We start from the raw sequence: 12,493 nt of genomic DNA, 5'->3' as shown, positions 1-12,493 counted from the left end.
GGCCTATCCAAAAAATGTTGCTAAAATTAGATTGAGGCCGGTGTTCCCGTAAGAAAGAGACGATCCTTCTCAACAATCCTGCCGCTGGTCGGGAGGTTGTCTTTCATGAGCGCAACGGATGGTCCCTCTACTTACAGCACATGAAATAGAATGTAGCTAGCACAACATTCCTTTGTTCTTGGTATTTTTCCCCCTGATTTCCCCTATCGGAAATGTCCGCAATTGCCGCTGTTCCTGCTCCCTTCCATTTTTCGTCCGTTAGTTCAACGGTCGCTCCACGCGTTCTGGTATGAATCCACAAGGAGAGCTTGGGGGGTTTAAAAGAAAAGTCCGCAGATAATCGGTCTAATTAAAGTTAGGCTTCCGCCTTGCGGCTCAGGCAGGAACGTGGCAGAAGCAGACGCTAAGCCATAAAAAGTACGACTGAATCTTGGCGCCAAGTAGATGACATAAGACACTGACGCATGAGCAAGCCACAGCCAGGTTACAGTTGAACGTGGTGCCAATTTTTGGCCCACTTTTCTGGCCACATCTAAAAATACACAACTCACTATTACTAATCCAGTCTAAATCTCTGTAAATATGAAAAATCAATATTATGATGTGCTGGATTATGTCTACTCGAGCGTAGTGTATGTGCTTTTAATGGGGTACTGCCATGGGTCAAAAGTTGAAATCAGGTTGGAACCACGCCGAGCTGTTTTTCCGGCCCGAGTTGGCACCAACGTTCATGTGTACTGCGTATGCCCCAGCCTTGTTGCAGGTGGGGCGGAATAACTACAGAGCTCTCCAGTAGCAGCTACTACATTATATCCGATGAATCCTCTCTTTTCTCTCGAGTTTCAGGAGAGTACAGAGTCCGCCTATCGTTTGTCTCCCACTTCCAGGACATGGTTTGGCTCACCTAAATTCATTCTCGAACCCAAACATCCAGTTCTATCCCTGAACGCATTTTTGCAATCTTGTTCCTAACTCTCAGAGGAGATCGTCTACAGCTTCCAAGATGCTGGATGAAAATCTGCCAAGTACGATTTCCTATGCTATATTACTGTATTTGGACATAGTGAAGTAGCTAATAAACTCAACAGCCTTCTTCGTCAAGCCCTCTAACGAAAAACCCAAGTTCAACTCTTCCTTCTTTTTCGCGCAACACGGTGCTGAACCTACACCCGCCTATACCCTCCGGCACCTTGATCCCTCGCTACCGGGATCTAAAAACCGCTATGCCGCGGGCATCTATGATCCTTACTCTCCTGATGTCCTCTATGCTGAGGTTCTTTTGATCCCTAAATGGACAAAGCCGTCGTCGTCGCAAGAAGCCATTCGGCAGAACGGTGGAGTTCCCCCCCCTCCAGAACCAATACTACCGAATGTGTTCATTATACAGTTATACAACCCCGATCAGCAGGTCCTTGTTCGCCACAGACCGAAGACATGGAACTCTGCAGCGTCATGGGAGTTTGAAATGCCGCAGCAGACCTTCAGACAACCTTCAAACTCTACCCTCGATCGGACAATGAGCGATCCCGCCGCATCAGATATCACTCCAAAACTAAAATTTATCTGGCGCAAGGATGGGAAGCTCTCAAGGGATCTTAATTGCTATATGTCTGGAAAGAAACTAGATGATAAAAAGAGCAAAGAGCCTGATATAACTATTGCCATCTTACGGGGATTTAAAGAGGTGACTTTATATGAACCAAATCTTTATCGGGTAGAAATTGAAGATTTTAAGGGACTAGAGGTAGTCCTTCTGCTAGGCGCCATTGTCATTCGAGATGTATATTTTGGTCAAATGAGCGAAACTTTTCACATATCCGATCCCCCCAATCCCAATATCACATCTGGTCCAAAGCCCATCTCTTCACAGGAAACAAATCAGTCACAGCCACCTACCAAACCCCAAAGGCCCCAGGTTTCCATCCCAGAACGGCAAACCCGCCCACCCCCAGCTGATCCTCGCACCCAATGGGAAATCGATGCAGAGACTGCCAGATTAAAAAAGGAAGCGGAAGCTGAAGCGAAAGAACGCCGTCGTCGCGAAAAAGAGGCAGAGAAAGAGACAAAACGGCTGCTAGAAGCAGAGCAGCGGGAAGCAAGAAGAAGACAGGCTGCCATCGACCAAGAAACGGAACGCCTCAAGAAAATATACGGCAAAGAGGAAGCGCGGCATAGGCGGCAACACTCACAAAGCCTTCAGGCGCCAAGGCCTAACCTACCCCCGCGACCTGCATCTACCAATCCCAACTCCATTGCGCGCCACCGCTATTCATCCTACATCCCCGCTCCGTCGCACAATTTCGCGCCGCCACAGTTCGGGGCTCAGCGGCCATCTAATCCCCAGCTGAAAGAAAAACGAAGTATTTTCGGACTATTTAAGAAGGACGATGGTCGTCAAAACACGCTAACCAGGAAAAAGAGCTCGATGTTTTAAAGGCTATTTTACGTCTCTTATCTTCTTGGGAGTTCGTTCATTCCTACTGTTGGAGTTTTCACGGTTATTTCCAATACTATGCTCTTCCGGGAAGGAACTGAGAGCTTATACATCTGTCCTTTTTTCTCCATTTCTCCGCACTTCAATGATACCTAAGAAATTTCAATCATCTTTTGTTCCCGCTCAAAATCCGCATGCATATATAAATATGCATTCACGATCGTTAAACCGTACCTCGACCATGAAACAACTTACTTTTCTATCGTTTCTAGGTTTTTGTGTCTTTAATTGTCTTTTCCGTTTCATTTCTCATATTCACCAATTGCATTTGCAGCATCACCTAGCATGCTCGTCATCCTTTATGAATACATTTTGTGGCAGTTTCCTTCTTTTGTTTAAACGGTATATATACATGCTTCCTCTAAATGATCGTCAGGCACCGGTAGAACGAATAATAGTTACAATGTGAAACCATAAGTGCAATTGCCAAACTGCCTTGTAATCTATCAAGTCATAATTTTTGGGGTTCTGGAACCTGACACCAACATTTCTAAGAGATATTTTGATCAAACAATAATCTGAGTCTATCCTCACCAATGACTAGAAGCCATGATACCCGGAACACGTATCGATAGTGCTGGCCGCAGGTTACATACCCTGGCACAAGGTAGGTTGGTGTTGCATGATCGGGCCGAAACATTTTAGCGGCTCCAAGTTAACTACTTAGTTATCTCGGGAAACCGAGGCTTGGCACAACGGCCTCCGCGCCTGTCGCAAACAGCAAGCGCGACATCAAAGTTTCTCTCACACCCCTACACCTACTTTAAGTAGGGTTCGCGCTCTACAAACCCGAGCGCAAACCTAAGTATCATAGAAGGAGAATCAATTGATTCCTCTATTTTCTATCTAGAAGGGAATGATGTGATAAAAAGATACAAAGAGGAGTACATATTCTCTAGAATACATCTATGTGATAGATTTTACACAGAGATGTGTGGGGAGAGGCACATGTACATGTACACATCAGCAATATGAAGCCGTTGCTCTAACTCTAACGCAACTTCCTCCAGCCCTTCGCGGGGCATCACAGTTCACTATGGACTAAGACTGGGCCATTGCGAGGGTAGGGGACTGGAAGCTCTTCAAAGAGGAAGCCGCCGCTCTGTCGTTTGTATTGTCTGGGGGAAGACGAGTTACACGATGTAAACTCTCCCACCTCTAAGGCTTTCAAAAAGACCTAGTGGCCTAGTCAAAAAGAGTGTTCTTCCGATAACATTTTATCGCCGCAGTTTTAATCCACTATGTCTATGATCCACTCTGCATCTGGATTATTGATTCTGTTCTTCTTTCTGACACTTGCTATCGCAAGCAATGTTCCCCCCGTCGATTACGATGTCATCATCGTCGGAGGTGGTCCCGCTGGTCTCAGCGCGTTGAGTGGCTTATCCCGAGTCCGGAGAACGGCGTTGATGGTCGACTCTGGGAAATACCGCAACCTGTTGACAAGACATATGCACGATGTCATTAGCAATGATGGTGTGTAAATGTGAAATGCACATCATTCCTCGCATACCCTTAAAGGGAGTTCGGTTTTGTTGATAGTTTCGTAGGCGTGGATCCGTCATTCTTTCGGCACATAGCCCGCGAACAAATTCAGAGATATCCAACAGCAGAAATGAAAAATGGCACAGTTTTGGAGATTACTCCCGTGAAGTATTCCTCTGATAACCTGCCACACTTTAAGGTAGAGATCGATATGGGCAGCGAAGGATCTTCTTCCCCAGTTACTAAACTGGCGCGAAAAGTTATCCTTGCCACGGGTATGGAAGACGTTCTCCCAGACACTCCTGGTATAAGAGAAGCTTGGAGTCAGGGGATCTATTGGTGTCCCTGGTGTGACGGGTTTGAGCACCGCGACCAGCCCATTGGTATCCTGGGCGATGTGACAAGCACTCTGGACAATATAATGCATATCGCCACGATAAACCACGACATTATGGTTTTCACGAATGGCACGGAGCTTCCAGCAAGTGAGACATATGGGCTCGAAACATACTACGGCATCACATACAACTACTCCCCCATCAAGAACATTACCCGCCTTCAAGACGGTGGAACTCATTTCGATTCTCGGAACCAATCAGAGTTCGACGTTTTCACGGTCCATTTCGAAGGCGGCGCTCAACCTGTGAATCGATCTGCATTCTTCACAGCGTTCGACTCCAAGCAATGCTCCGACCTACCCTACAAGCTGGGGCTGAGAATGGTTAATGGAAAGATTGATAATAATTTTAGGGGGATGGGCACAAGTATGCCGGGTGTATATGCCGTCGGGGATTGTAATAACGACGATAGCACCAATGTTGAACATGCAATGTTCAGTGGGAAGAGAGCTGCAGTTGAAATACATAGTAAGTTTGCTCTCCCCGCTTTTCTCTACTCTGTTATTGTTCTAGGGATGTAGTTTTCGACTTACATTTCCTTGTTCACTTCATTAGTTCTCTTGGAACGCGAAAATGCGACGGCTATGGGCATGACGCTGAGTAAACGTTCTCAACCCTTGAGCATCCGCGAGCTGGAGGAGAGAATTGAAAAGGAAATTGGCAACGAGTTTGAAAGTTTGTGGCGGGCTGGGAGCCGATCTTGATCGGGTAATTATTGATAAGCATGGTCCCACTGTACTATGAGAATGAGACGGAAAGGAAAAAAGGGGGTTAAAAATTAGAGGTAGAGTTATTTTAGATTTTCTTGGGTATGAACGGCGTCCTTTGAATGAAGGTGATAGGTACGCCTAGGCAATCGGAGTGCTTGAATGCAATTACTTGCTCAGATCTCTCAGACCACATAGGATAATTTCTGGGGGGTGTTCACCCCAAAGCCACCCCAAAGCCCGCGATTGCATGAGTAATACTTCCACCTTGGATAAGGAATGTATGTACCTAAAGTGGCTTTGGTAGAATTGAGGATGGAAAATACCTCTCGCGGATCACATGTAGACATGTCACAAAACTTGACATTGAGCAAATTCATCCCCAAACAAGGATGCCCTCATCCTGCAGAGACAACATACAAGCCCTAAATAACACAGTAAATCATAAATGCCAACCTGGTGATATCTTTCCTGTCATATATATACTCAGCTGTCTCGGTAAACCTAGAATATCCCCAAGGAGATATGAATGGAGTACCGCTCGTGGCCGACCTAATGGGTCTAGAGACTTACGGATATGCATCTTGCGTAAATCATCGATCCCTCCCTGCTGAGTGTCCTTTCCTGGACAGCAGTGCTCAAAGCGTCTCTAGTAGTCATTGGTTCAATAGATGGCTAAGCACCCAAAAAGCAGCCGCGTCTTTGACAGCTTTCAGAGGGTGGCAAACATCTATTTTCACGCGAAATGATCTGTTCAGTTTGATATATTTTGCTTCACTTGAAGGGATGGATATAGGGATTTGATTAACATGTTGGAGGCCCGGCCCCGGAAGTTCTTGTGGTTTCTCTCTCCGGTTTTATTTTCTTGAGTTTTCGTCTCAACTAGAGACTCCTTTTTTATTGTAAGAAACAAGGCTGGATTCCGCGTAGGTAGGTAGTCCAGGGTCGAAGTTCCCAGCATTGATGAAATTTTTACATGAGTCGGAAAATTCACGGCCAGGTTTTTAAGAGTTGATGAAATGGGCATGACTTCCTCTTCGCAATGTTTCTGACGTTCATAGTAACTAACTAAACCGTTGCCAGCCTCCAGGCCTAGGGATATTAACCCGGTGCCCGTGACGGAAGCGATATCAGCGGTCACTTTGAGGGTTGGTCAAGGCTTTCGGCCACTGCTAGATTCGGAGCTGAATGCCTGTATGAGAGGAGCAGGTTAGTGAACTTTCGTCCAAGGGAAATATGCAAAAGGCAACGAAAGGCCCATGACAATGAAGTTTCGAAGTTGAAGGAACATCCGTGCTTCAGATGCGACAGCCCACCAAATCTAAGGGCTGACTACAGCTTTGGATCTGAATGACGGCCTCGTTCGTATATGGAAGAATACGGATTATGTATTTCAAAGCTTCGGTTAGTCAAGTATCAAGCCTCAGAGCGCTATACTTGACTCAACAAGACGATATTTTTGTCCTAGGTTGTGTGGATTATATATAGGAGGTATGCGGGCATCCATTCCCTCCGACGCCCTTCAGTGTATCAATGCTAGCGGCTTGCCTGCAGTGTCAGCCAGCTCCCTATGCGTGAGGGAAACTAAAGATGTCAGCAAGATCTTCAGTTTCACAGGATGCTATTCTTGGTGAAGAAACCCCTGACACTGCCGATCAGGGTTCGCTCTGACCAGTGACCAAGCCTACTCCCCTAAAATCTGACACCAGGAAGTGGGTGAGTAAGACGAAAAAAAAGACCCAGAGGACAACTCCCCTACTAAGAATAAAATATTAATGTTCTTTATAATCTATTGAGATACTAAGATACCAGAGTTTCAAGTTCATGATATTCTAAACAATGCGAGTCAAACGCGAAACCGGGGAAAATACGGAGGTGTGGAACTTAATTATTTAAGTCCTTGCAAACACTAGTAATTTAAAGTGGTAAAAAGGGTTACCATCCCTTCTGGACAGTTTGGAGGTGATTATGGTCCCTGCTGATGCCTATGATGTCTATCTCTCTGACTCTCAGCTGGCTGGGCAACTATTGAGTGCTATAAGTGCCTATATACGTAGTAGGGAGGGGCCTGGCCTCCCGAACAATTTGACTCCAAATATTGGGATTTCAAAATAAATTTCTAGCGTGTGCAAGGACTTAACTACGCTGTAAGTTCCACAGATCCAAGGATAACTAGTGGGCGCAAAGGCCGCCAGCTAGTTACTTAAACAAAGGCTGAAATTGCTTCCGACTAGTCAGTCAGTTGAGGATGTCTATTTTCTGCACTCCGTAATAACAATAAGGATTGTGTGATGCAGGATGGGTCTGCGCCGCTACCAATAATAATGGCATCAGCCTGCCACGGATAGATATTGTTCCTGGTTCCTGACAGAGGCAGAACTGGCTCAACTAAATATCTCAGCCAATCAGGGAGATATCTCCGGAAATAAAGAGGCAGCTCGCTGGTCCTCTGAAAGACCAGCATTGTTGATCAACGATGATCAGGATGTCTCCGAGAAAGCAGGATCCAGGTCCCGCAGTCGAGGCCGCAGCATTCCCTGTCCTGATTCTCAACTCACTGTTCGGTGAAGGCTGACAGGTCCAATTTCATAAGATGCTCCTTTTCTGTCCTTTTGTTTTCAGGTCTGAGCAAGCAGTTTCTGTATGGGACAACATGGAGGAATAGTTACCAGTGCAGGTGCGTTTCCATTGTCGCATGCAGCACGACAGATTCTCTCAACCTCCGGCCTAGCACAGCGCACGTGTTTTGGAACAGCATGAAGTATCAATCCCTTGGAGACGCCCGACAGCATTTTTTTACGGCGAGGCGGCATACTCCCAATGACGCACCGTTGGCTTCGTCAAAACGAAAGGCGGATGGATGGCTCTCGCCTATCCTGCCATTCCGGAGGACGGGTAGAAACTATCATTCGGGAAGAGTTTCAGATGAGACAGAGTTGATGTACACAGAAAGGTAAGTCCGGCATAGCGGGTGAACCCCGCCACACGGTTTGGTGTGGTATATATAGAAAGACTGATCGAATTGATGTTATATGAAGAACCGATACTTTGCCAGGATCCATCACCGCTCGATCAAACTCCGTCTATTCCGACTTGAAAACCGCTTATACTAGCAGGCAAAATCCCAATGAGCCAGAAACAAGCCTGGACAAGGCCCAGCACAAGCGAAAATGGATCAGGGGAGCTCTTATATGTGCTTACTCTGCGTGTGTCGTCCTGCTCGTCAATGTCATCATCACCTTCGCTGCTATCGTCAGAGCGTACGGAGAATATGGAAGCATGGAGTTAATGTTCGCTCCGATATATAAGGGTAAATGCTCGGTTTCGAGAAACTGGGTTACGGGGCTACACTTTTTCATCAACTGCTTGTGTGCAGTGACGCTTGCCACGAGCAGCTATTGCATGCAATGCCTGGCTTCGCCATCCCGAGCGGATACTGATCGCGCACACAATCAAGGGAGGTGGCTCGAAATCGGAACGGCCAGCATCGGCAACTTTCGTTTTGTCGGATATAAAAGACTGAGCCTATGGCTGGTATTGCTCCTTACTTCACTACCAATCCACATTATGTTAGTGTCTTCAGTATCCAATGCCATAAGTGACATATTCTCACTGGTACATCCAGATACAACTCCGTGGTATTCGCGTCCACTGCCGTGCAACAATACAAAGTCTTGGTAACACCCAACGAAAGCGATGCCAGCCTTGCGGCCAGCGAATGTGTTAGGTCTGCCCTCGATAAGGATAATCCTGATTTTCTCCACTCAGTGCCTCAAGGCTCCTTTGAACACCTTTCACCACGTGAATGTATTGACACATTCGCCGTCGACTATCTGCCAGACCGCAGCGCTCTTATTCTCTTGACGAATGAGTTGTACAACGACAATATCACTGTCTGGGACGCTGGCACTGGAAGCGGTCCGAGAATCCCTGTTAAAGAAGGAAGCAGAGACTTTGACTGGATATGTCGGGGCGAGGAGGCGTTGAATGAGTGTGAGGGCGATCAGATTGACCCTGAGAACTGGAAAGTTACAGCTTCACCGTTGAAAGTTAAGCTGTTGAATATTACAGCCCCCAGTCAGAACGGAACAATAATCTTCAATAGAAATACGTTTGCGAAGGTTTCACCTTGCTATAGGCAACCACTGGTCGAACCTGATATACTCTGTCGCGATATGGAAACGCTTTATCGATATATTGCAAAGGACCAAAACATTGACGGCGTCCTTGATTTCCTTCGTGATGCCCAGAATTGGCAAAACAGTTCATGGGCCAATGCAATCACCGTCGAGGAAATTTCTCAATGCGGATACCTAAGTGACAGTGAAAACGAGAAAACCAAAATTTTTAGAATAGAAGCTTGCCTCAGCGAGAAGATACCTGAAATTTGCGAGCTCAGGTTCAGTTTCCCAATTGCAATTATCGTCCTCGCTCTCAATATTGTCAACCTTGCCTCCATGTTCATGTCGGCCTATGATTCCAGGGACGATGTACTGCTGACTATCGGAGACGCAATATCGTCGTTTCTAAGTCGGCCTGACCCAAACAGCCGAGGCCGGTGTCTTTCGTCAAAGTCAAACGTCTATACAAGGGCATTTACAGCCTCTTCAGGTACGCGTTATTCTCAGGTTAATATTCCAAAACGTCTACCTCGGCCTAAAAGATGGCTTCATTCGATAAATTCGTTCCATTGGTATATAATCGTTGCAATGTAAGTATTCGACCTGATACAAATGCCGGGCTATTAGTTTGCTAACTAGCTAAATCGATCAGGTACTTTGCCAGTCTGGCAGCTGCCATCTACCTGCACCGCATTGTATTCGGCTCAGGCAAGTCTCAAAATAGTGAAGGAAGTTTCAGTGGACTTTCCGCCCACTCCGTCAAGCCCGGTTCGGCCACCTCGATGTTTTGGCAGAAATCCGGCCGCTCGAAAGATATCATGTCATTGATGCTTCTTGCGAATACTCCCCAGCTTGTGATCTCGATCTCCTATTTCCTTTACAACAACCTTTTAACATCCATGCTCCTTGCTGCCGAATACAATGGGTACGCTTTGCATCGCAGTTATCTTCGGGTCACCAAACCCCAAGGAAAACAACGGTCGGAGCTCTATATTAGCCTTCCATACAAATATGGCATGCCATTGATTGTAGCGTTTGTTGTCCTGCACTGGTTGGCATCACAAAGTCTGTCTTTCGTGCAGGAAATTCCCTTCTACGCTGATGGGAAGTTGGCCGACAATGACATAGTGAACTCTATGGGCTTGGCCCCGGTTCCTATGATAGTCGCCATGGTGCTTGGAAGTCTTATACTCATAGCGGTATTTGGCATAAGTATTAGACGATTTGGCTCCCGGATGCCTCTCGCCGGTAATTGTAGTGCTGGAATTAGCGCTGCCTGCCATCCTCCAGAGGATGATAGGGATGCAGCATTCAAGGCCGTTATGTGGGGTGAGGTAGTTACAACTACACCAGAGGACCTTGAAGGACTTAGCGCAGCTGGGATCGATGATGAAACTCGTTCCACTCTGAGCCGGGCGAGTATGGCCACGCAGGACCGTGGGTCTAAATCAACTTCAGTTCGAGTATCGAATGCGATGGCGGCGTTATCATTGGAGTCTGCAGGTGTTGCACATTGCAGTTTTACCTCTCATGATGTCGTGACACCTTCGCCTCGCCAACTGTATTCTTAAAACGCGAGGTATTGCTGGGTAATGGTTTCATTCTCTTTGGCGCATTTGTTTCCTTTATTTTGATTCTTAGAAAATGCATTGTAGGGTTTATTGTTGGGGCTTAAGTTGGCTCCAGTTAGCACGAGATATTGAAATGAATTGAATATAAACACTTCTTAACGATATGCCACAAGTTCATACCCCGCAACCTAGTCTATGAATAGATCAAAAGGGTCTGGAAATTGGATAAGGAACCCGGTGACGTTGCCCGATGGTGGGAAACCACACTCACCATTTTTTCCTACTTTCTTGCTCCAGAGTTTCATAGAAATATCTTCAGCCTGCTCCTCAGGACAGCTGATCAATACATCCTTCAGCTCCTTTGCCGTCATTGTCACGTCTCTCCAATTCATCTTCTTGAGGGTCGCGGAATCTCCATGGCAAAGACTATTTTCTCGCAATTTCATCATAGACGCAGCCAGCCCAAGCCAGAGTGTGTCGCCTACCGACAGTCTTTCCACACTGCCATAGACGCAATCTGTTGGTAGATCAATATCCCTGACAAATTAGGAGCTGTTCTGGTTTGAGAAGTTGCCTCTAGAACTGAAGAAAACTTTGATGGTCTTGGCCAATGCCTTGCCATTCATTCCAGGATAGAGATTTCATGACCCGATCTTCATTGTTCGCAAACACAGCATAAATATCGTTGCAGGTTAGGATCGCTGAAAAGAGAGTTGAAGGTATCTGGTATGTGCTGGAGCGCAGCAAGGGGGCCATACTCATTGGCTCATTCATGTTGCACCCATACAAGTACAATACATATGATTGACCGAATAATATAGAAATTCCGCTTCTGTCTGTTAGATATCCAAGAGAGCTTTGTTTTAACCCAAGCTCCTCACCATAGTTAGCCAACCAAAGCCTCAGCTGCCTCACGTGAGGCACACTCACTCCTCCGGGGGGACTACCTATAATGACAACGCACTCAAACGCGAGAATGGCCAACGTCTACCCCCCCCCCCCAGAATGATGGTTAGCATGCCGCTAAAATATTATGGGGGCCCTAACGAAAATAAAGGGGTAACGTATAGTTACCACCACAGTTGACAAAGTGGGGAGGGGGGGGGCCGTCCACAGGTTAAAATAAGGTGGCTGAAAAGATTTACCGCCCGGCGCCCGGTGCCCCTCCAAATTTTTATTTTTTTGACATCATAGTAAGTCAGACTAACACAAGTTTTTGCACCACTATCACTACAAGTAAAGCCTGGATGGCTGCCAGTGAGTCTGCTGTTATCCCCTTTCTGTCCACTAATTTTGAGGCAAAAGGAGAAGAGGCTTGAATGAGAGCAAGTCTATGATCAACTCTCTCTCTGAGTCTCTCAAAACCTTGAAGAGGTGTAGTCATGGTCTTTCTACCAACTTATGCTTGCTATATCCTAATGCAAGCTATGATTAATAATTGCTCACAAATGATGAGTCCTGTAACTCCCACCGGCCAGTCTATACATATCACAGTATCAATTATAGAACACAGAAATTTTAAGTAAAATAACTGTTATTTAGTGATAAAAAGAAAATGAAATATAATATATTTAAAATCTGAGAAAACAGATATCATTTCAATATAAAAACCAGTGGTGATTGAGCTCTTTTGCCCAGTGAGTGAAGTGGCCTAAGTCTAACCTATTAACTGTGCCATGCTTACTCACTCTCTGTAGTGAGTGCACCACAGCATACA

General features: G+C 46.1%; 3 protein-coding genes across 5 annotated transcripts; all 3 read left to right on the top strand.

Annotated features, from left to right (window-relative positions):
* The first annotated feature begins 576 nt into the window (after nucleotides 1-576).
* On the top strand, nucleotides 577-3,355 carry BDCG_00430. 2 transcript variants are annotated; one of them, XM_045415944.1, is made up of 3 exons: nucleotides 577-893; nucleotides 985-1,025; nucleotides 1,089-3,105. In XM_045415944.1, exons 2-3 carry the CDS (start codon nucleotides 1,004-1,006, stop codon nucleotides 2,432-2,434), a joined length of 1,368 nt encoding a protein of 455 aa, XP_045279171.1. In that variant the 5' UTR covers nucleotides 577-893; nucleotides 985-1,003; the 3' UTR covers nucleotides 2,435-3,105. The 2 variants fall into 2 exon arrangements, with proteins under 2 accessions (XP_045279171.1, XP_045279170.1); XM_045415943.1 differs by having other exon boundaries at nucleotides 577-1,025; nucleotides 1,089-3,355.
* A 16-nt stretch (nucleotides 3,356-3,371) lies between these two features.
* BDCG_00429 lies at nucleotides 3,372-5,368 on the top strand. Of its 2 annotated transcripts, XM_045415941.1 has the most exons (3): nucleotides 3,372-3,970; nucleotides 4,045-4,845; nucleotides 4,933-5,368. In XM_045415941.1, the coding sequence occupies exons 1-3, from the start codon at nucleotides 3,736-3,738 to the stop codon at nucleotides 5,079-5,081; spliced, it is 1,185 nt and encodes a 394-aa protein (XP_045271773.1). In that variant the 5' UTR covers nucleotides 3,372-3,735; the 3' UTR covers nucleotides 5,082-5,368. The 2 variants fall into 2 exon arrangements, with proteins under 2 accessions (XP_045271773.1, XP_045279169.1); XM_045415942.1 differs by having other exon boundaries at nucleotides 3,372-4,845.
* Nucleotides 5,369-7,270: 1,902 nt separating this feature from the next.
* BDCG_00428 (uncharacterized protein) lies at nucleotides 7,271-10,959 on the top strand. Its single transcript, XM_045415940.1, has 4 exons — nucleotides 7,271-8,037; nucleotides 8,123-8,653; nucleotides 8,710-9,795; nucleotides 9,858-10,959. The coding sequence occupies exons 1-4, from the start codon at nucleotides 7,841-7,843 to the stop codon at nucleotides 10,774-10,776; spliced, it is 2,733 nt and encodes a 910-aa protein (XP_045271772.1). The 5' UTR covers nucleotides 7,271-7,840; the 3' UTR covers nucleotides 10,777-10,959.
* Nucleotides 10,960-12,493: the final 1,534 nt, after the last annotated feature.

This window comes from Blastomyces dermatitidis, assembly GCF_000003525.1.
Source record: "Blastomyces dermatitidis ER-3 genomic scaffold supercont1.1, whole genome shotgun sequence".
Lineage (NCBI taxonomy): Eukaryota > Fungi > Ascomycota > Eurotiomycetes > Onygenales > Ajellomycetaceae > Blastomyces > Blastomyces dermatitidis.
The sequence above is the reverse complement of the archived record's forward strand: the minus strand, read 5'-3'. Positions and strand labels throughout refer to the sequence as shown.

What these genes read in the sequence shown, in the direction of transcription:
- BDCG_00430 (XM_045415943.1), top strand. Translation starts at nt 1,004, where the DNA reads ATGCTGGATGAAAATCTGCCAA. An exon ending in GCTGGATGAAAATCTGCCAA is followed by an intron (nt 1,026 to 1,088) that starts GTACGATTTCCT and finishes TAAACTCAACAG; the next exon opens with CCTTCTTCGTCAAGCCCTCT.
- BDCG_00429 (XM_045415941.1), top strand. Translation starts at nt 3,736, where the DNA reads ATGTCTATGATCCACTCTGCATCTGGATTATTGATTCTGTTCTTCTTT. An exon ending in CGATGTCATTAGCAATGATG is followed by an intron (nt 3,971 to 4,044) that starts GTGTGTAAATGT and finishes ATAGTTTCGTAG; the next exon opens with GCGTGGATCCGTCATTCTTT. An exon ending in AGCTGCAGTTGAAATACATA is followed by an intron (nt 4,846 to 4,932) that starts GTAAGTTTGCTC and finishes TCACTTCATTAG; the next exon opens with TTCTCTTGGAACGCGAAAAT.
- BDCG_00428 (XM_045415940.1), top strand. Translation starts at nt 7,841, where the DNA reads ATGAAGTATCAATCCCTTGGAGACGCCCGACAGCATTTTTTTACGGCG. An exon ending in GAGTTGATGTACACAGAAAG is followed by an intron (nt 8,038 to 8,122) that starts GTAAGTCCGGCA and finishes TGTTATATGAAG; the next exon opens with AACCGATACTTTGCCAGGAT. An exon ending in TCACTACCAATCCACATTAT is followed by an intron (nt 8,654 to 8,709) that starts GTTAGTGTCTTC and finishes TGGTACATCCAG; the next exon opens with ATACAACTCCGTGGTATTCG.